Below are 23,574 nucleotides of genomic sequence, written 5' to 3'. Positions count from 1 at the left end.
CCTCTCCTGATGTGCCCCACAGAGGAACCTACGGTCTGCAAATAAAAACATCCTGAAGGTCCCAGGCCTCAGAGAGGTTAGGCTGGCCTCAACTAGAGCCAGGGCTTTCTCGGCTGCGGCTCCAATCTGGTGGAACGCTCTGTCACAAGAGACTAGGGCCCTGCGGGACCTTACATCTTTCTGCAAGGCCTGCAAGACAGAGTTGTTCCACCAGGCCTTTGGTCAGGGCCCAGCCTGACTCCCTCCTCTGGCAACCTGCACAGAATTTTGCTTAACGGTTGCCATTAATTTGATTTTAATTAATTTTTATAATGAAATGTTTTTAGAATGTTGGATTATTTGATTGTTTGATTATTTGATTGTTGTTAGCCACCCTGAGCCCGGCTTCGGCTGGGGAGGGTGGGATATAAATAAAATTTATTATTATTATTATTATTATTATTATTATTATTATTTATTATATCAAATCCAAACTCTAATTGTGGCAGAAAAAGAGGTAAACTGAACAAAATATAGTTATTTGCAAATAGGCATTTTTGGTAATGAAATACTTTTTTGTAATGGTAAATTAGTGCTTACTATACATTGTCCAGAATAACACCTTCTTCTTTTTTTCCTTTCCCCCTTTTTTCTTTTTACACAGAGTCACTTGCCCTGGTTTCATAGTTCTAATCCTGGGCTCGAAAAAGTAAGCGCAATTGTTTGGGAAGGTAATGACTGCAAAAAGGCTGATATGTCGGTGCTTGAGATCAGTGGCATGATAATGAACAGAGTGAGTATGTATTTGAAATATTTTACTTGGCTTTACCCAAGTTAAAGATACTTAAGTTTCCCTGAAGGGGTGCACAGTGATTTCTGAACCATGTTGCAGTTCTGTAGGTTTCAATTTGCTTCGTATTCAGTCATAAAAGTGGACACAATCTTTTCTTTTTAGCCACAAGTGGGGCAGACCTGCCTAGCGTTTGCCTCACTTCCTTTGCCCTGTGTTCAGATTACACAGAGCAGCTGACCACTAGTAGCCCATATAATAAATAAATAAAAGACCCACAATTTATTGGCAGAATAAAAATTGAGTAGGTTTAATTAGTTCACCCTGTAAAACTAGAACACCACTACACATGAGCATGAAAGGCTGGCTAACCTGAACAACTTTTTTTTCAAAGTTTCAGAAATATTAGGTTGGATTCAAAAAACTAATTGTGCAAGCAGGAGCATTGCCTTGATTTTTGCTTATTATCCCCTTCCCTTCTCTATATCCCATACTGTTCCCATGGGTTTCCCTTTTGGGGAACATAGAATCATAGAGTTGGAAGAGACCACAAGGGCCATCGAGTCCAACCCCCTGCCAAGCAGGAAACACCATCAGAGCACTCCTGACATATGGTTGTCAAGCCTCTGCTTAAAGACCTCCAAAGAAGGAGACTCCACCACACTCCTTGGCAGCAGATTCCACTGTCGAACAGCTCTTACTGTCAGGAAGTTCTTCCTAATGTTTAGGTGGAATCTTCTTTCTTGTAGTTTGGATCCATTGCTCCGTGTCCGCTTCTCTGGAGCAGCAGAAAACAACCTTTCTCCCTCCTCTATGCAGGGATCTACAGTGAGTAGGAGGCAAGAAAACAGGAATAAAGTGGTCTTCCTTGGGGGTGCTGTGGACTTTCCCTCCTTGGAGGTTTCTAAGCAGAGGTTTGATGGCCATCTGTCATGGATGCTTTAGTTTAGATTCCTCCATTGCAGGAATTTGGACTAGATGACTCTTGAGGTTCTTTCCAATTCTACAATTTCTATTCTATGAAAACTGAATTGCATGAGTGGAATTTTGCTTGAGATTCTTAGAATGCAACTTGTTATCATTTTTGATCCTTTGGCCCTTCATCACCTATATGTATAGGTCCTAGGAATTGTCCTTTTTATATTGACCTTTTAACTCTTGTCTTAACAAACTTGAAAATCGTTCTGGTATATTACATATTTTAAGCGTATTTTGCAAACAATCACTAAACAGTATTTCTTAACATGCTACTTTATATTATACTGCTGGGGTTTTGTTGTTTATAGTATTTAGATGGCGCGGTATAAATAAGAAGTTGTTGTTGTTGTGCTGAGTTTTAAAAATATATATTTCTCTCATCTTTAGGTAAACAGCTATGTACCAGGAATAGGATATCAGATTTTTGGAAATGTTGTCTCTCTAATCCTGGGTTTAACACCGTTTGTATTTCGAATTTCCCAAGCTAAGGATCTGGAGCATTTAACTACACATTCTGCTGCTGAACTTTATACGATTGCATTTGGGTCAAATGGAGACATAATGGTTCTTTCCATGGTTATAGTATGCTTCATAGTTCGTGTTTCCCTTGTATGGATATTCTTCTTTTTATTATGTGTGGCCGAGAGAACCTACAAACAGGTAGGCATTTGCAACAAACTCCTCATTCACATGAAGAAAGAAACTGCAATGTATTTGTAATGGTTCTAGGGGTTGCTCGTGCGTAAACCGGTGCAAACACCTGGCTGGGTTGCCTGAGTGAACCTTTTCTGTCCGGACAGCCACTCACCCGTGGCTGTCTCAATCGCTGGCAGAATCCGTCAGTGGGCGTTTCTTGAACTTCTTCCAGCTAAGAAGCTCTTTGACGCCTAGTCTTCTCCTACTCTCTCTGCGCGAAACCCTTCTGCGCAAGGAGGGCGTAGGCAGCGGAGGACCCCTACTCTCCCTGCTGGTCCCCGGCAAGGAGTCATGGGACCGCCTCGCCGCTTCCCCCATCTGCCCCCCTTCTCCACTGGTGCTACGCTGATTCTCTTCCCCAGAAGATGGGCTGCCTCTCCCAATCCCAGGACGCTCTCCGGAATCCCTCTGGATTTTGCTCTCTCCCTCCGGCACTGATGGCAGTTCCCTGACAGTATTATTATGTTTTGCTTTTTGGCATATATGTTTTTGATATGGAACACAGTTTTAGATATTTATTATCTTACTATTTGAAGATTTGCAACCTCTTCTTCAAAAAAATTATAGAATTAAAAATTAAAAGGAAAATAAAATAGAATTAAAAGGAAAATAAAAATTATTATTTTCCTATTATTTATTATTTGTACCTGAGAATTAATATATAAAGTATGGAAATGGAAATTTCCAACTTTAATTTGACCACAATATTAAAGTATGGGCAGTATGTAAAGTATCTAAAGTTACAACGTCTTTACAATGGTTTAAAAATCTGCATTGGTATTCCAAATGCATTTCAGTTCTTAATTCACTAAACGTAACTTATCGCTTACAGAGGCTACTTTTTGCCAAACTCTTTGGCCACCTAACATCTGCAAGAAGGGCACGGAAGTCTGAGGTTCCTCACTTTCGACTAAAGAAGGTGCAGAATATTAAAATGTGGCTTTCCCTCCGCTCCTATCTAAAGGTTTGTTGGCCCTTATTTTTTGTTTGCCATATGTGCTTTTAAACCAGATGTGTGTTATACTGACAGTACTTAATACTGAGCATTGCCCTCTTCTGAATTTTTGCATTTCTCCTGAGCTTTGTCATACAGGTAAGTAAGTATTTCTCATTGTGAAAATCAAGAGGTGAGCAACAGATCTTCTGCCAGTCTTAATTTTAGCAGGTCACATTTTTATAAGGCTAAGTTTCTTGATTCTGGTTGGGCAGAGTGGTTTTAAAACAACACAGTTTGGCATAATAATTTCATTTTTGTAGTCTAAAATATTGTGGAAAGAAGCCTAATTTATAAAGAAGAAACCTTAGGGCAATGCCTTTTAGTTGTTTTATAAATTGGCTGACTCTTTGCCTTAGTTAAGGAAGAAATAAAAAGGAAGGTTGTTTTCTTGATGGACTTTAAAAAGCACAGGACTAAAAATGTAACTATTAATAACACTTCTGACAGATGTTTCTGGGAAATTGTGTTATTTTAGTCCCCATATGTCACCATTACATTTCCAACAGTGTAGAGAATGTTTCTGCGTTAGTGTCACAGGCATCTGTTAAATGCTGCAGTGATGCCGTATCTGATGCTGAATGTTACAAGACCCTTCCTCATACTGTGCTGAATTTTCTCTCCCGCCTCCCCACACACTGTGTTGCTTTTGATTGTTTTCCCCCCTTCGGGTTCAATTCGGTTGCTCTCTAGAGCATTGGAGCACATACTTTACATTTCAAGAATAGTGTCTCCCTCTTCCATGTGTGGGGGAAATACTCTTTGCAGTGGCTAATGCTGGTACCATTACATTTCTAGCCATTTGCAGAGCTTCCACTGTGGGAGGAGATCTTTCATCCAAGAGTCAATTATACTGGAAGTGTGTTATGAATATATTATTTAAATAAAGTTTCCCCTCCACTCAGTGTTCCCATATACAGTGGTGCCCCGCAAGACGAATGCCTCGCAAGACGGAAAACCCGCTAGACGAAAGGATTTTCCGTTTTGGAGGTGCTTTGCAGGACGAATTTCTCTATGGGCTTGCTTCGCAAGACGAAAATGTCTTGCGAGTTCCTGCGATTTTTTTCCGCTCCCCACCCCCTTTTTCTAAGGCACTAAGCTGCTAATAGCCTTTTAGCAGCTAATCCGCTAATCCCTTAAGCCTTTAATAGCCGCTAATACCGCTAATCCGCTAATAGGGTTGCTTCGGAAGACGAAAAAACCGCAAGACGAAGAGACTCGCGGAACGGATTCTTTTCATCTTGCGAGGCACCACTGTATGTAGATGGTACATTTTTGTGTTTACCTCTGTAGATTTTTCTACAGAACTTTAAGGGCTTCTCAAAGTTTCCCGCACAATTTCAAAGAGAGACAGGTTTGGTGGAACTTGGTTTCCCTTTTTTCCTATATCAACGGCAGGCAACACTTCTGCTGCTATTCAAGGGTCACTGGAGGGGATATATTGCAGCTCCACAATATCTGTAGTGTCATCTTATCCATCTCAGTATGATCATCTGCGGCTGGCTTGTCCTTCCATGATAATGAATGTTTTTCCTACCTCAAAACAATGAAAAAATACCCAAAAAAGTTTACTACACAAAATATTTGTTAATCGTAGAAGTGTTGATCCACTTTGAACCACATAAATAAGTTGGGATATGATTGAGTCTTTTGACCACATGAGCAGTGATCTGGGTCACTTGTGCAAGCTGGCAGACAAATAAGGAGGAAGATATTCTGTTAACAATAGTTTTTCCTTTTGTGTGAGCTAGGAAACTCTGATTAAGAAGTTCAGAACAAGTAATATATTAAATCATGAAGTAGGCTTTATGTCTTTACTTGTTCAAAAGCTGTTAACCATGGATTACCAATTTAGATGAAACAGGAAACTTTAGTTAATGAAAGGTTTCTAGGTTTGAGTAAAGGGGTTTCATGAAAGGGTTTCATACATTGATTTATTACACCTGAATTGAATTTTAAAACCTTAAAAGTCGAAACCTGGTCATAAATATAAGCACCAATTCTGTGAATTGGCCATATTTTTACTGTTATTTGTAGCACAATACTACTTTTTATAAATTGCTTTCTGGTCACTGACCGTATTAAAGATATTTGATTTGAAGCTGATATATAATCATACAAACTTTCCCATTGCCTCATCTTGCATCAAAGCAGTGGTATTATATGATAATCATAGCAGGACACCTTAATGTTGTTCAACTACCCCTTGTCCCCTGTGTGGCTAAACACATTGTTCATGCCTCCAGTTTTGTTCTTGTTGAGTGTGTTAAAGAAAAAAGACCATTTTGTAGTTATTTTAGCTGTCTTACAATCCAGCAGAGGGAGCTAAAAGGCCTAAAAGTAGGGGGTTACTCACCTGGAAGAACTTAGCAGTGAAACCTAAAGCTGAGGAGTCCTACCATTGCAGGTTAGCATAGCAGTTCATTGTCCCTCCTCTAATTCGAGAACTCTTGTTTGGCATTTTCAAGTCTAGGTCTTACTGTCTTTCTAAGCAACTGACATTTCATATGTCTACACCCCATGCACAAGGCAGGGAATCCTACAGTAAGCTAATTTCTCTTATGTCCTGCTGTCCCCAGTCTTAGAAATAGTGTTTTTTTTCTGTGTCCTGCTTGTATGCTGCTTAACTTTCAGAGAGGATTGTATGCATTGCATTACTGTAGGTGACTTGTAAGCTTGATAGCAGAGATCTTTTTATGTCCCTCCCCCCCCCACGCATTACTTGTAGGAGGTGGATTGCAGCACATGGTAATTGGAGAATGGCTTTTCAAGAGATTGTGGTGATGCAACTGAAATTCAGACTCTTGTGACTAAGACAATATCATTTCATGGCACAAAGCTGCCTTATTAGAACAATTTCCCCCCCAGCCACTATTTCACCCTTGTCATTATTAATAAGCATGCTTAACACCATACTCCTTTAAACCATAGGAAGAAAGTATTTGATATTTTGCATTTAAAACTTGTCATTTAATTGCATGATCAGTCTATAGACATGTCACCCCATTTACCAGGTTTCTGTGGTTAATCCCTCCAGAGAATTACTCACTGTTTCCCTTTTATTTTCAGCGTCGAGGTCCTCAACGGTCAGTTGATGTAATAGTCTCATCTGCTTTTTTGTTGACTATTTCGGCTGTATTTATCTGCTGTGCACAGGTAAGGAAAACCTGACAAGAACCGATTTACTTACCGGTAATTTAAAAACCTTGTGGTAAAATAACTTATCTAACCAGAAAATATGCGTACACACTCTGCCTGTGTGGGTGGGTCTAAAGATTTGCAGGACGCCTGAATGTTGATCAACTATTTGCCTCCTATCTGTACTTAAAACAACAACAACTGATCTGTTCCAGTCTTTCTGTGATTGGATTATGAGCCCAGTCAAAGCTCTGTGTTCCACATTTGCACTTAAGGGGTACTAAAAACTGCTGTATTCCCCCCCTTTTTGGCAGAAGCAGATTAAATCTTCAGGCACAGGAGCTCTCCGAAGTGGATTAAGCCTGCTAATTTGCACACAAATAGGTCCAGGGGTTTTGGTGAGCAAAGGAAAGAAATATTCATTTCCTTCCCTAATCCATATTAAAGCAAATAGCTTTATTAGGCCAACTAAAACTCCAAAATCTATACTGGTTTCATATTTTTGAGTAGCGGTGGCGGGGGGTTGTCTTGTACCTTCTTACCTTAATATAAGATGTGACTGGCTGTTCATGTTGGTTGGCAACTTCCTAGGGTCTCCCTTTCATCACGTGACTGGTGCTGCATTTTCAAAGGAACTCCTCTCAGTGCCAATAAGCTGAAGGATGCTGAGACAGAGCCCCTGTTTACAACTGATAGTATGCTTCCAAAGGGACATGGCCAAATTAGGATCACTGCTAGAACTAATTAGACACACAAGCCAGAGATTCCCCACTACTGCATTACAAGGTGAATCTATCCTGATCACTGCCTGTGGAGTGCTGAAGAATTCAGGAGGATTTTTTCCACAAGCAGCATGGGGCACAATTTTTTAAGAAGTTAAAATAAGCTTTTAACTAAAATAATAATCCTCTGCTGCTTTGCTTTAAGCAAAAAAGTCCTCCAGTTCTTCAAAGGCACCATTTAGACAGCCTTGCTTCTTGCAAAACCCATGGAACTCGAGTACAGAAACATAGATATATTGTATATTGAAAGGTATAAGGATTTAGAGAATAGAGAAAAACAAAACCAGGCTTTGTGGGGGCCCTGATCCGATTCCAGCTGCTTTGTTGATTTGTGATTTGACACAGGAAGCACAGAGCAGCTGCACACCCTGCTACGCAGACATGCCTGCATGAACAGTACAGTTCTAAGACCAATGAAGATCAATCAAATGATATTTAATTAGCTCTGTTTTAACCAGAGTGAACAGTGCATCAGGTTCTCCTCTGCAAACACACTGAAACAAATGGAGGTTGCCCTAGACAATGTTGTAATTTTACGCAGCTCCATTGAATTCAGTGAGACTTACACAAAAGAAATTATGCATTGTACCCTTAGTCTTTAACTACATTGTAAAAGTATCTACATTGTATGATAACTTGATTCTCTGTGAAGTCTAGATAAATTTGAATGTGTTTCCTACCTTGAGTTTGTTTTATTTATTTTCCCTTTCAGCTACTTCATGTACATGAGATCTTCCTTGATTGCCATTACAATTGGGAACTAGTGATATGGTGCATTTCATTAACTCTCTTTCTTTTAAGATTTGTTACACTTGGGTCTGAAACAAGTAAAAAATACAGCAATACCTCAATATTACTTACTGAACAGGTGAGAACTTGCTTGGTAAGAGAGATGAATGCATCTCAACATGCAGTGATGTCTGGCACTGTGTCTTGTTTCAAGACGAGTGAACGAAAAATGTCTTGCTAGTATAGAGTAGGCATGAGATATTTTAGATTACTTATTGTTGTTTTATCATGCATTTAAAGATTAGTTGACTTGAAGTCTATATAAACAATAATGCTATTACACTATACAGTGGTGCCTCGCAAGACGAAAAGAATCCGTTCCGTGAGTCTCTTCGTCTAGCGGTTTGTTCGTCTTGCGAAACAAGCCCATTAGCGGATTAGCGCTATTAGCGGTTTAGCGGCTATTAAAGGCTTAAGGGATTAGCGGATTAGCTGCTAAAAGGCTATTAGCAGCTTAGTGCCTTAGAAAAAGGGGGTGGGGAGCGAAACCCCCCCCCCCCAGGAATCGCAAGACATTTTCGTCTTGCGAAGAAAGCCCATAGCAAATTCGTCCTGCGAAGCACCTCCAAAACGGAAAACCCTTTCGTCTAGCGGGTTTTCCGTCTTGTGAGGCATTCATCTTGCGGGGCACCACTGTATACATATTGCTTTCAGTTCACATGACACAGGTCCACAAATCAGCAGATTTACTCTTCAGAGTATGCTGCCAAGGAACACCAGAGATTCAGATATGTTTAACTATTTGAATAACACATGGACTTGAGTTTCTAACAATACATATTGTGGTAGTACCTACAACCATTTTGTAAAATGGAAAACGTGGTCCCATTGCTTCATCAGCTTTTAAAGTACAGTGGAACCTCAGGTTACGTACCGTCCTCCTTACGAATGCTTCGGGTAACGAGCTCTGTTAACCTGGGAGTAGATGCTCCTAGTTGCAAACTTTGCCCTGGGATGCAAGCAGAAGTCGCACGCTGGCAGCACGGCAGTAGCGGGAGGCCCCATTAGCGAAAGCGCACCTCAGGTTAAGAACGGTTTCGGCTTAAGAACAGACCTCTGGAATGAATTAAGTTTGTAACCGGAGGTAGCGCTGTAAATGAAAGTACTAAACCAGGAATTCTGTGTTTGTGCACTCTTTCATAAATATGGTGGCTGTAGTGCAATACAGGTGCTGATGAGTTAGCCTTTAAACCACTCGGAGCAAGGCTTAATTTATAAAGTAAGCAAACCAGCTTCTACAACCTGAGCCTGTGTTCATCTCCAGAGGCCCTCTAGGTTCCCTACTCTCTTGAGTTTAGGTGAGTTGTGACCTGCAATAGGGGCTTCTCAGCTGTGACATCCTGTGGTTTCAATGCCTTCCCAGAGCAGGTGGCCTGGCAACAACTTTGATATTTTTTTGACTTTTGACAGCACATTGTGTAGCTTGTTTTAACTGATATTTTTACTGTTCTATTCAATTTTGCTCGCTGTGGCTTTCTTGTTTCCATTTGGTTAAAAACAATAATGATGATACGCTTTCCTGGGAACCTTATGTTGAAGTGTAGTTACGGATTTTCTAAATAAATTTTAGTTAGCTGATAGTGAGAAAGAAACTTCAGAGTTTTAGAAGCGTACTGGCAATTGGGCAGCGAATTCTTTTTATAAAATTCAACCTATTTTTGGTTAGATCAATTTGTACTTGAAAATGGAAAAGAAGCCGAACAAGAAAGAAGAACTGACATTAGTGAACAATGTTTTGAAACTTGCTACAAAATTACTCAAGGTAAGAATAAACAGGGAATATAAGCATACTTACGTAAAAATAAATGCTCCTTAATAAGATATGGCTATACTGTTGTCCATGATTAGTTTGAGGCCTATTAGTAGTTCTCACTTTCCCTAAAAACAGATGTATCAGTTCTTATTGAATTGTATACAGCTATGTTTGCAGTGCACTGGTTGTTTACATGCTTAGCATATATGTGCATAGCCCTACGGTTCCAGACTTCAAGTGTCTCAGCAGTGTCATATGAAAGTTATTGCAGCTATAGCATTTAGAGGTGTGTGTGGGGGGGGGGGGGGGTAGATGTTCAGGCAAGGACTCCTCCTCCTAAAGCATCAACCTAGTAAGCCACTAATGTGGCATCTCCTCCAGCTAAGTGAAAATTCACAGGCCTCCACTTGTAAATTGCAATTAATCCAGAATGCGGCAGCTAGACTGGTGACTGGGAGTGGCTGCCAGGACCACATAACACCGGTCCTGAGAGATCTGCATTGGCTCCCAGTATGTTTCCGGGCACAATTCAAAGTGTTGGTGCTGACCTTTAAAGCCCTAAACGGCCTCAGTCCTGTATACCTGAAGGAGCGTCTCCACCCCCATCGTTCAGCCCGGACATTGAGATCTAGCACCAAGGGCCTTCTGGCGGTTCCCTCACTGCGAGAGGCCAAGTTACAGGGAACCAGGCAGAGGGCCTTCTCGGTAGTGGCCCCCACCCTGTGGAATGCCCTCCCATCAGATGTCAAGGAAATAAGCAGCTATCTTATTTTTAAAAGACATCTGAAGGCAGTCCTGTTTAGGGAAGTTTTTAACACTCAATTGGGAGCCGCCCAGAGTGGCTGGGGAAACTCAGCCAGATGGGCAGGGTAATAATAATAATAATAATAATAATAATAATAATAATAATGATAATATATTTCTCATTCCTAGGAACTGGACAGCCCCTTCAGGTTATACGGATTGACAATGAATCCTCTGCTTTATAACATCACTCAAGTTGTCATTCTGTCTGCTGTTTCTGGTGTTATCAGTGACTTGCTTGGATTTAATCTAAAGGTATTAAATGTTTTTCACTATTTCTGCCTTAATTAGTAATTTTGGCTGGTGTTTTTTTAAAAAAAAGAAATCCATTGTTTAATGTAATTGATTCATTCCTATCAAAAGTACTGGTTTTCTTTTTGAGTCAGTTGTGTTATATAAAACAGGCAAACATATTACACGTTTTGGGAACTTCTTAAATATTTGCATTCTTTATATTTGCCTGAAAACCAGAATAATTATCCTGGAATACTGTTATGACATCATGATTTGTGGTACTGCATTGGTTCACTGCTAAGTACACCACACAATGAATATTTATTTGCAGCTCAAGGCATATTGAAATGAAGCCACACAGTGCAGTGTTTTAATAGTGACTTAACTAAAATAGCAATTGCTAAAAAGAGCAAATTTCATTGTTTCTGCTGGTTTGTGGAATCATTGCATTAGCCTATTCTCAATTTTGGTTTTTTAATTAAAGTTAATCTTTCCTTGATAGGGACGCGGGTGGCGCTGTGGATAAAACCACAGCACCTAGGACTTGCCGATCGCATGGTCGGTGGTTCGAATCCCCGCAGCGGGGTGCGCTCCCGTCGTTCGGTCCCAGCGCCTGCCAACCTAGCAGTTCGAAAGCACCCCCGGGTGCAAGTAGATAAATAGGGACCGCTTACCAGCAGGAAGGTAAAACGGTGTTCCGTGTGCTGTGCTGGCTCGCCAGATGCAGCTTGTCACGCTGGCCACGTGACCCGGAAGTGTCTCCAGACAGCGCTGGCCCCCGGCCTCTAGAGTGAGATAAGCGCACAACCCTAGAGTCTGTCAAGACTGGCCCGTACGGGCAGGGGTACCTTTACCTTAATCTTTCCTTGGGGCAACCCATCAAAAAACCTCTACAATAGAGCATTCCATGTTCATAATGGCATGAGTTGCTTCAGTTTTTTGTGCAATGGCATACTATTGTGTACAGTTGAGGGAAGGAGCATTCATCAGTGGCAGAGCACATGCTTTTTAGGTAGGCGATCTTCCTTGAAAGGAAATGGATAGCACAGATGGGAAAGACCAGCTTAAGGACCTAGACCACGTGTGGGGAACCCCTGTTCTCCCTCCCCCTGGTTCTTGAGGGAAGGAGAAGGCGACTCGCTTTGGCTATGTGTGCTTCAGGAGCAGCAGTGGGCAAAAGAGCTGGTTTCTCCCTCCCATCAGCCCCCTGCTCTCCTTTCCAACCTCTGCTTTGCCCCGCTTGCCTTGCTTCGGGGATGGTGGAAGGTTGATTCTGGTACATGAGAAAGCTGACAATCCCCCACATTAGCTGTGCTAAGATTGAGCTTTGAAGTCCTGGTTTTGGGACTTCAAAGCATGACATCATCTGTGTCAAATTTGACTTGCAGTTCAGATAGTGGTAAGGATCTGATGCACAGAGCCTAAAAGGTTGCCTTACATAGAGAGCTACTACCAATCATAGTAGGCAATAGTAGGGTAGATGATCAATGCTCTGACTCAATATAAGATAGCTGTGTGTGTGTGCGCGCGAGTGTGTCAGAGAGATATACTGTATTTTGTGGTTGATTACTGTAATGGTTCTAGGGGTTGCTCGTGCGTAAGTTGCCTTTACTCGTGGCTGTCTTGCATGGTAGAACCCTTTCTGTCAGGACAGCCTCAAGATCCGTGGCTGCCTTAGGCGCTGGCAGAATCCGTCAGTGGGCGTTTCTTAAACCGCTTCCAACATAGAAGCTGTTTGACACCCAGTCTCCTCCTCCGTTGCCTGCGCGAAAGTTTCCTGCGCAAGGTGGGTGTGGGCAACGGAGCGCTCGTGCCCTCTCCGCTGGTCTCCTGCAAAGAGTCCTGGAGCCACCTCTCCGATTCCTCCATCTCCTCCCCTTTTCTACTGGTGTTACGCTGATTACCTTCCCCAGCGGATGGGCTATCCCTCCTCCTACTAGGACCCTCTCCACCATCGTCCGGGAGCCTCCTCTCCGCCTCCCGCTCCGATGGCAGTTCCCTGACAATTACCTTTTGATATTTTTTAGCCATAGCTTTCTTCCACGTGTTAGCAGATCGCTTAAATACTGAGAGCCAGTGTGGGTGTAGGTGTTTAGAGTATTGGACTAGGACTTGGAAGACCCGAGGTTGAATCCACACTGGGTCACTGGGTGACCTTGAACCAGTCACTGTCTCACAGCCTAACCTACTTCACAGGGTTGTTGTGAGATTCAAATGGGGGAGAGGTGAATCGTGCACACCCCCTTGTGTTCCTTGGAGGAAAAGCTAGTATATAAACATAAAAAATAAATAAATACACAGTCTTATTGACAAGCTAAGCACAGCATAAAACCAAAACCTGCAGTTGATCTTATTTCTAAATATGTTTTCTGCCGCTTTAATCTTCAGCTCTGGAAGATCAAATCCTGACATTTTTTTTCCGAAAAAGGAAAATGGACACAATCCTCTGGAGAAGAGAACGGATCGACTAAGCTGCCTCAAAGCAGTTGCTGATTCTTTATTTCAGAAGTTTCGATCTCTACATGGATTATCATTTGCAAAGTTGAAGTGTTTACATCTGACTGTCTTGTGCAATCTTCATATTTATTTTACCTTTTCATTTTTGTAAATTTTATTTTAGCTGACATTGCATTTCATTTTGAAACATTAATATGCTTTGGTTATTGAGAGGGTAAAAAATGGGTATCCAGAAACTCGAGATCCTGGGAATTGGTCACACTAAATTGCTCAAATGTGCTTCATCTGTTGTGAAAGGTGAAGCCCTAATGCTAGGCTTTTATACTTCAGAATTTCTTGTTACATCAATGTCATGCTGAAGTCACTTTATTGAACATGTACTATAAAATGTTTTAAACATTTTATTTTGTACCTTCCTTTCAGGGGTAGTATCAGAGCACCAGCATATTGTTGGTTACAGTAGAAAGTGACATTTACTGTAATTACAATGCAGTAGGCCAGGTTAACTACATTTTTATATAGATATATATATAAATGCTAGAGCCAGCACGTTTCTTACTGAAGTGATTCCAGGATCCTAAATATATTGATCTGAAGTTTTAAGCATTGTTGAAGATTACTAAGGTATTACATAGCAGGTCAACAAGTGCTCTTTGATAACATTTTTATTGGAGCAATAACTGTAAACTGTTACTGTGCTGTAAGATATTTTGATAAAAATTAGCTATAGTATTTATTTGAGACACTGGGCTGTTTGCACAGTTCGGGCTGTGCCGCTCAATATGTGCACTTTTATTGTTACTTAAATAGTGATCTTTATATATACTAAATAGAATATATTATGGTGGACTATGGTGCAATAGTGTTACATTTGCAAGATATTATGTAGGAATGCTCTCCCATAGTACACTGTAGTATATGTGACTTATACCACACAGGGAATAAAAAAAAATTGTAAGATAAGCAACTTTTGAAATCGTAATTTTCAGAACTCAGTCTTAATCCTGTTTAGAAGTGAGCACTGATTATTCAATTTAATCCTCTTGAATTGCAAAATTGGGCTATAATTTTATCCATATGTGCTTTGGAGTAAATCCCACTGAACTTAAACACTCTGGCTTAGCTTGCTGTTTACTCAGAAGTAAGTTGGAATGTTCATTGGGTTTTCTTCCAGGTAAGTGTGCAGCCTGCAGTGATTTCAGCGGCATGCTTTTAGGACTGATGCCAGATCGTGACCATGTTGTATCTCTTTTTTATTAAATTTCCAAAAGACGTAGGCTACAATTCTATATATCCCCCCCCCCCTAAGGAATAAGCCCCACTGACATCACTAGGGCTTCATATAGGACTGCACTTTACAGATAACATTAGCTGGTGTTCTCTTTAGCAGCAACTAACTAATTTTAAATTAGGAAGTGGAAGTGCTCAGTTTGAACACTGATGACACCTGTAGCCGAGCCACTGTGATCTAGCAAAGTACAGCCTCAGATGCTGTGTGCCTACCTGAGACCTCTGGGATTGTCCCATCCTCTTCAGTGGAGTGGCCAAATTTACACGCACAAATATATATATAGATTTACCCCAAGCAGCCTCTCCCTTAAGTGGATGAATAATCCCCATGCTCAGTGTATCTATTGGAGCACACAGGTAAGGGGATCTGTAGAGCTATTGGTTCACTATGTTGACAGTCTCTCCATTTACCTTTCAATAAGGCTTAGCTGAAAATTTTATAGAGCCGTCAATTTGAACTACGAAGCGTGATTCAAAACATCATGTCAAAAGGGACAATGCTATCATGTTGAGCATACATATAATATTCTGAACTGGATATTGTGCGCATTGTGCTTATTTTTTCAAAAAACGTCTATTGGAATGTGTAAACAATAGAAAATAATGTAGCTGATCTGAAGAAAATAATAACGAAACCTTCCAAAACTCCCAATTCCAGAATTATTGCAATATATACTTGTGTGGTATAAGGCATTTTTATATATAAAGCAACACAAACATTTTATATTTTATTTGTTTCTGTACTAATGTTTTCATAATGTTAATAATGACCAAAGTGCATTCTGTTATTGTTGGGTTTTTCACCCCCCAAGGAATGTATTACTGGAGCTTTAAGAACATGCTATGTCTAGTTCATAATGTACAAAACTTAGGTTCTGTGATCTATTGTTCTTCCTCTATGTTGTCTGATGTTGGGATTGTTGTTTAGGAATTGCCTGTTTTATATCCCCCCCCCCCCCCCAGTACGGTACAGGCCTGCACAGAACTAAATTTTGCACAGAATACGTTTTAATTAAAAAAGGAACAGTTTGAGTTGTGTAGGGGCAAAGAATGACTCTGTTTCCACAGTCTGCCACTCTTCCCCTCCCCTTTCAATTAAAAAGTTGTTTTAAGAATTAAAATGTTTTTAGACACTTAAATGTTGACTATGATCTTGTTAAAGAAGAGCGACAATTTCACTGCAAAGAAGTTTGATTGTAACTACACTATACCTCAGCAACTAGCAGTATGCTAGATTGTTGCACTAATTCGGACAGCATGAGAAAACCTAGAAATGAGGATTTGCAAATATGAAAAGTACCTCACAATAAAAACAGGTATGTTTTAAATGGTTGCCATTTTGTACATCAATCATGCAAGTGAAATGCTAAGTGTGTTTTACATCCCTTATTTGGAAAAGTAGAGGTGAGCAAAAAAGTGGCAGATCTGGCGTGCAAACTGTTTCTGACACATGTTTGTAATAGACAGCATGATCAGGCTTGGAATAAAACATTCTGTGGCTGATGGTATTAAACAAAGCATTGGATTGCGTTTTTATTTTAACAAAATTAGCAGGGCCTTACAGGAAGCATAAAGTAGTAAGATAAATACAATTTCAGTACAATTCAGTTGGAGGAGAAGAACGAAGACATTAATTCAGCACATCTTTTTTATTATGTAAAGCTTTGCTCATATTTCAATGTCTAGTTTTGGCAGGAAGAAGGCTTATTAATTGGGATAGTCTAATCTACCTTGAGGGTCCTAATTAGAAAAGTGAAGTATTAAATATTGAAAAAGTAAACACCTTTAAAGTAATAAAGATAATAAACTAAAATAAAATACTAACCTTTAAAGTTGTAATCCTGTTTACATTTACCTGGGTGTAAGCTGAGTTGAGCATTGTTGCATTTCTGGGTAAACACCTATATAACTGCAGGACGAGAAGTTAGTTTCTTATGCAGTGCAGGTGTAGCTTACCACAAGAAAGCGCAAGAATAGAGTAAGTTATAAAGTGGGTGTATATATCCTGGCATGTGAAGACTGGCATGTCGCCATCCCCATATCGTGTAATAGCGGCTGCCTGATCTATAAGTGGAAGGAAACGATGCTGTCTTTAATTGCCCTGTTCCAACAGGAAATCAGGTGAAAGTGCCGCTTGGCAGCTAGGTTGAAAAGTATGATGCAGGAGTTGGGACTGAATGCTTTCGAGTGCTGCCACCTGTCATTGCAGAGCACAGGAGGCAGTGTGGAGGTGGAACAATAGGTCTTTTCCCTCGGAACAATAGAAGGCCGGTCATTCATGAAACTGAGCAGAACTGCGCCAACATTTCAGCCCCAGAAAAATGGCCTGTAAAAATCATTTTGAGTGCAACTTCACATTTTTGAATTGGAACACATAAGTACTGTTTTTTTCTACATAATTAGTTTCCAAGAGTCTGCATATCTTTGCAACTTTACAGACTTGAGGCTATTTCATATATTGCACCTTCCTGTGCTAAAATTATTTGGCACTTTATTATTTATTGCAGACATAACAACCAGAGTCGTGGAGGCTGGCTTGCCAAAGTAAAGATAAGGCATGAATAATCCAATGAATTGCATACGTTCTGTTTAAAAGGGAGGAGGGGAGATGAGTGCTTCTTTGCTAGCTTTTGGGCAGAAATATCACTGACTGCTATTTGGTGTGAGAACCTAATATTAGAGCAACAGGACTATGTTTTTCTGATTGCTGGGGGAAGCTGGGATTCTTTGACTGCTTTTCACTGAGGAATGGTGAATGATCTTGCCAGCTACTACCAGTCCTTGCCTGCAGTTTGCATCCACAGCGGGAGAATGTTGGAAATCACTTCTGAGGCACCACAATTCATAAAGAAAACAACCAAAGCACTGTTTAATTTCAGTCTCAAATTCCTCTGAATGTGAGGTATTAACTAGGTGCAAAAAGACCTTTAAATATTCCTAAAAGGATTTGCCCTCCCTTTAGACAAAATAAAAACGGTGTATTTATTTTCAGTGTTTTAACAAACAATGGCCAGACTGTTCCCTTGTTGCATCTCATTTGACCTAATGTAAATATTTTTCTGTTTCGCAGCTGCAGTCTCCTTTTATGCTTGTTCAGTCCTTAGAAGTCATTATTTACTAACAGCTCCCAAATGAGCTTAATCTATCTGTTAATGAAAGTTATTTATGAGGTTACTTTCATTCTAGCACAATCATAGAGTCCTAAACCCTAAGCCCCGAAGACATGATCATGAATTAAATGAATCTCTTTTCTGTTTTTCTGAAAGTGCAGCCAAATGGGATGGAAGTCATCTTAAAAGCCCAAATGGCTGCTTTTCTGTGTAAGCTCAAGCTGACGGCCACACAGAGCATTTCTAGGATTTTCCTTTGCCACTAAAAGTCACCATCAGCAGTCGGTTCCTGTTTAACCCATACTCTACTGCCAATAGGTGTTTTTGAACACCACCAGTTTTTCTTCTTTGAAATGGGTATTTTGTGATGTCCCTCAATGTACATCGCAGATATCATCTGTAAACCAAAACAAACTTCTTTGAAGGGGTACTTGTAGCTGCTAGGGACAGAACTATGCTGTTAAACCACCTCTCTGCCACCCCTAAAGGTTACAGTTCTTAGCAGAACAAAATCCAGGTTAAATCCTGAGTTTAAATGAGGTTTCTAGTCCAATCAATTCATTCTAACTTGATACCCACTCCACGGTGTTCTTTGTCTTCGAAAGACTCTGCCACTATTCCATCTCACACTGTGTGATTACAAAATGGGGCCCGGTGCAAAGCTATGCACCTAGGGTTTGCAGAGGCTCCAGTTGAGTTTTAGGCAGTAAATGGACTTCAAATGAACTTGCCAAATCCTTCTACCACACATTCAATTCACGAGGGAGGGAGTAGGTTCAGGGAGGCATCATTGCATAGATAGATGGGCAGCTTTTGGAATCAAATCAGATGTCAGACCTGGGAAACCAGCCAATCTGCCAGCTAACCTTGTGGAGGAAGGCTACACCTTTTGCCACAGCCCTGGTATGTTCTTATCTTACAAGTTGCCAACTTACATTTATTTTTATTTCTTTGCTGTCTCCATTCATTTCAATACCTTTATCGACCCTTTTGCCTGTCTAGGGTTGCCATATGTCTGGAATTGCCAAGACATATCTGGAATACTGCAGTCGGCAGCATCATCGGGGCAGAAATCGGACAAATGTCTGGTAAATACAGATGTATTTCAACCCATATTGGAAGTGCTGTTTCTGCCAATTTTCCAAAAAAAAAAAAAGCTCAGAAATGGCAATTTGTGTCCAATTTTGCAACAACTTTGGGTGAAACAAAAGAAAAAGAAAAATGGCAAGAAAGCTCAACAACACTGTTTGAAATATGGCAACCCTACCTGTCACACAAATGGTAGCTGGATCTTGGCAGGGGACAAAGCAGATCATAGATTCTTCCTTGGAAGTAAAATAAAATGCATTAAAGCTTGTTATGTTTACTTGAAGGTAAGAAGTAAAATAAAAGTCCTTCCCTGTGATCAGGGTTCACATTTCCTTTTAGGTACCTTTCAGCCTTTCTGGGGTCTTCACCATTTGGTCCAGAATGAATTTTCTCATCTCTACTGCAACCAGCTCTGCTATCTCTTTGGCCTCAGCTCTCCTAAAGGCTCCTTCTGGAATCTAGCACTCCTCTTCTTCAGACCGTCTTAGCCCTTTGCTTCAACTGATTTTAACAGCTGGGTTGGCTCCTCACTCTTCAGCTGCCGAATCTATTCACTACCCACCCTGACCTTCAGCCAGGGCCCTCCCGCCGATGAAATTCCAAACTCTCATTGGGCTGTAGCAATGCTTGTTTCCATACTGATACAGTGGTGGTTTTATGACTTCAGCCATGCCTGGATGAGACTGAATTTCTACAAGGACTTCGGCTGGGGTTTTGGCACTGCTTAGGTTTGCCCTTAATTGTGACCCTGTTGATTCCTGTTCTTGGCAGCTTTTCATCAGTCATGGTATTCAGAGCCTACTGGCACGGATATGACGCACTGTGCTGCAGTGGTTTTATTCCTACTTGGATGACTGTTTCCTGAAATTTATGACTTCAGAAATGCCAGGCTGTTCAGGAAGACTCCTCTTTGACACCTTGGCCTCCTTTTGCTGGGGGTCCCACTGAGCTCTATCTTGTGTCACATCTTCTTTAACAGCATAACACTGCTGCATGAGGTCATCTGGAAGTTTGGGGTGAAATGTTCTCAACAGGCAGATGACAAAGTTCTTTCCTTGAAATTCAGATGAAATAAATGTCCATTCAGTGCCTAGCTGCAGTGGCGGAGGCCTAATAAACTGATACTCAGTTAAGACAAGAGGGAGTTGTTGTTAATCTGCCCAAGGGAGTGGTCTTCACCATGTAGAAGACAGTGTCCCCCCCCCCCCCAAGGAACATGCTCACCCTTTAAGAGTCTTTAGTGATTCACCTTTCTCATTAGAAACTCAAGTTGTATCTATGAGTGGAGTAACTTTTGTGAGCTTCATCTGGTACATGAACCCTGACCCTACCTAGACAGAGATAGCCTGGCCACAGTTATTAATGCTCTGGTTGACCTTCAGCTTAAGACTATTGTAGTGCAATAGATATGGGGCTATCTTTGAAGGCTGCTCAGAAACTGCAGTTAGTCCAGAATGTGATTGCTAGCCTGGGCATTTTGGTAATATTCTGTCTGTGTTAGAACCAGCACTCGGTCAATTTCTAGGCCCAATTCAAAGTGCTGGTCTTGAGCTTTGAAACTCTTTACAGCTTAGCATGAGAATATTTAAGGGCCATCCGTTTCTGTATGTATCTACCTGTGCATTAAAAGCTTCAATGAATGGCCTCCTGCAGGTATTTCTCCCATCTGAGGTGAGCTGGCTGGTTATCAGAGAGAGGATTTTCATGGCGGTGCTTCCTCAGCTGTGGAATGCTTTACCCAGAGAGAGTCACATGGCATCTATCTTGTTATCCTTTGGATGCCAGGTGAAAGCCTTTTCATGTTCCCAAGCTTTTTAAATGGAACGCCCTGCTGTCTGCTTTATGCTGCTTTGTGTGTTTGTGTGCAGCTTTACTCTTCTTAACCAATTTATTCTCAATATTTTCCACCGTGGGAATATATAATTTAAGGAGGGTATAAAAATACCCTCTTCCCTATGATAGAAGGCAGATATATACCCTCCAGTTCATCTAGCAACTGGATGAAATTCCAGCTAGGGGAAGCATGTTGGTTGAAAATCAACGAGATATAATGTTCTACAGCAAAGGCAATACTTTGAGCCTAAGCCCAGCAGCTATTCATTGGCTTGGCTCTGCTCAGCGGATCACAGCAGCACCAGGGCTGGTCTGCTATTATCCCTCTCCTTTGTTCACACCAGCATGTCTAATCTGCAAAGCCCACCGCTGTAAGAGTTGACCCTCTGGTGAACTTTCCATTTGAAGATTAATCCTACATCTGAGGGGGTCATCTTAGGGAAAGTGGAAAGGGAGTGCTCTTCAGGCACAGAAGATTTTAATATGGGATTTAGAAGGGGGGAAATCAAAGAGATTTTATTTCCTGAGTTTTATAGCAATGCCAGCTGGTTGCCTATCTTGTTATGACAGGGATGAGGAAACATACCCTCCCAGAGGGTGTGGACTACAACTTCCATCATCCATGACCTCTGGCTGGACTTGTTGAGGTTGATGGGAGCTGTAGCCCACGTTTCACAAGGTGCTCTTCATATTTCTCTTAATTCTGATGGAAGTTAAAATGAGCCTAAAGCCTGGTTTACTTCTTTTGCAGCTGGACCACATAGGGGTATTTTCTCCTTGCCAGTCCTTCACCTGCTAGGGGACTGGTTTTAAAAATAAAGTACCATAGGGGGCAGATCAACCAACACTTAGTGATACCTGCATCTGACTTGAGCAAACATGTGGGTCAGCTGGTCAGAGTCTTACCCACTATGGTGAGGGCAGCAGTGGCATCACTGGGGGGGGGGGCAGAGCAACGGCACCCCCCTCACAATGGGACCACTGTGCTCACTAAGACAGGAAGGGGGGGGGTGCAAACCAGCAGCACGCTTGGGGGATTTCCAGCAGCAGCCCTGCAACTGAATCTAAATTTGCATCTATACCTATAAATTAGCAAATGCAACTTTTATGCAGATCCTTTGGTGATGTGTTCGTGACCCCTCTTGAACGAGAGAACATGTCTGGAGAGTTGCAGAAGGGAGAAAATGGAGTAGATGACTTTGATGAAGGAATAGACCACATAACACCCACTTGAAAGACCTACACTGGCTCCCAGTACGTTTCCAAGCACAATTCAAAGTGTTGGTGCTGACCTTTAAAGCCCTAAATGGCCTCTGAAGGAGCGTCTCCACCCCCATCATTCTACCCAGACACTGAGGTCCAGCTCTGAGGGCCTTCTGGCAGTTCCCTCCCTGCGAGAAGTGAGGTTACAGGGAACCAGGCAGAGGGCCTCCTCCGTGGTGGCACCCACCCTGTGGAACACCCTCCCACCAGATGTCAAAGAGAAAAACGACTACCAGACTTTTAGAAGACATCTGAAGGCAGACCTGTTTAGGGAAGCTTTTAATGTTTAATAGACTATTGTATTTTAATATTCTGTTGGAAGCTACCCAGAGTGGCTGGGGAAACCCAGCCAGATGGGCGGGGTATAAATAATAAATTATTATTATTATTATATTATTGTGAGGATGCTCATCAAATCTGTAGAGGACACCAAACTGGGTGGGCTAGCTAATACCACAGAATCAGGATTCCGTATGACCTCAAAGGATTAAAGAACCAACAAAAGGAAATTCAACAAGGACAAATGGAAGGTTCTACACTTAGGCAGGAATGACCAGGTACACAAATATAGGGTGGGAGGGGGGGGGACACACCTGACTTGCCAGTAGTGCATGTGAAAAGGGTCTAGGTGTCTTAGACCACAAGCTTAATGTGCATCAACAGTGCAATACAGCAGCAGTAGAAGCAGCAGAAAAAAACAACAAAAAGCCTAGGGCAATTCTAGGCTGCTTCAACAGAAGCACAGTGTTCCAATCAAGGGAAATAATAGCACTACTTTATTCTGAAACCAATGAGATTTCAAAGGGCTTAACTTTGGAGGGATTGTGTACAAAATCGCTCCTTACTATTCTTGCCTCTTTTTGAATATTAAACTTCCTCACCTCTGTAGCTGGATCAGAACTCCACTCCCCCTGGTATTACAGGAAATTGGGTAAGATTCATTCACCTCCAAACAGGTTTCAAGTGGGGGAGCTGGCAATAAGAACTTGTTTCAGTGCGTAATTTCAAGTAAGGCTGTGTAGCTAAAATTTTGCTTTACTGCTGGGATCCTAGAACTGAGGGAGAGTGTTGTTTCTTTCATTTTAAGTTTTCACAGAATTCTGTTTCTCCCCCCCTGCCATTAGGCTACTACCACCAACTCACTTGCATTTGAAATGAGAGAATTCCACTTTCATTGCAAACGGTATGGATTCTCACCTGACAAGAAGTATATTGTCTGTTTATTATTTTATCTAAATGCCCAGTGCAAAGAACCAAACAAGACTTGAAAGCTTGCAAGTTCTTTCTAGTTTGGCTAACTGAAACAGGGGTCAGCAAACTTTTTCAGCAGGGGGCTGGTCCACTGTCCCTCAGACCTTGTGGGGGGGCCAGATTTTTTTTTTGGGGGGGGGGAATGAACGAATTCCTATGCCCCACAATTAACCCAGAGGTGCATTTTAAATAAAAGCACACATTCTGCTCATGTAAAAACACCAGGCAGGCCCCACAAATAACCTAGAGGTGCATTTTAAATAAAAGGACACATTCTACTCATGTAAAAACATGCTGATTCCTGGACCGCCCGCGGGCTGGATTTAGAAGGCGTTTGGGCCGGA

At 41.4% G+C, this 23,574-nt stretch overlaps 1 protein-coding gene across 11 annotated transcripts in view; it reads left to right on the top strand.

The window, feature by feature from the left end:
* The window catches only part of PHTF2 (putative homeodomain transcription factor 2), a 65,032-nt gene extending 48,831 nt beyond the window's left edge, over positions 1 to 16,201 (top strand). For all 11 annotated transcript variants that reach the window (XM_083399630.1, XM_083399624.1, XM_083399623.1 and 8 more), the window contains 8 exons: positions 644 to 772; positions 2,135 to 2,407; positions 3,276 to 3,407; positions 6,507 to 6,593; positions 8,070 to 8,225; positions 9,813 to 9,908; positions 10,833 to 10,958; positions 13,326 to 16,201. In XM_083399630.1, the coding sequence (XP_083255756.1) occupies positions 644 to 772; positions 2,135 to 2,407; positions 3,276 to 3,407; positions 6,507 to 6,593; positions 8,070 to 8,225; positions 9,813 to 9,908; positions 10,833 to 10,958; positions 13,326 to 13,346 (1,020 nt within the window). In that variant the 3' untranslated portion in view covers positions 13,347 to 16,201. The remainder of the gene's footprint in view (positions 1 to 643; positions 773 to 2,134; positions 2,408 to 3,275; positions 3,408 to 6,506; positions 6,594 to 8,069; positions 8,226 to 9,812; positions 9,909 to 10,832; positions 10,959 to 13,325) is intronic.
* The last annotated feature ends 7,373 nt before the right edge of the window (positions 16,202 to 23,574 follow it).

The sequence above is a fragment of the Podarcis tiliguerta genome (genome assembly GCF_965153285.1).
Source record: "Podarcis tiliguerta genome assembly, chromosome: 10".
Classification (NCBI taxonomy): Eukaryota; Metazoa; Chordata; class Lepidosauria; order Squamata; family Lacertidae; genus Podarcis; species Podarcis tiliguerta.
Note: the sequence above shows the minus strand (reverse complement) of the source record. Positions and strands in the feature narration are given on the sequence as shown.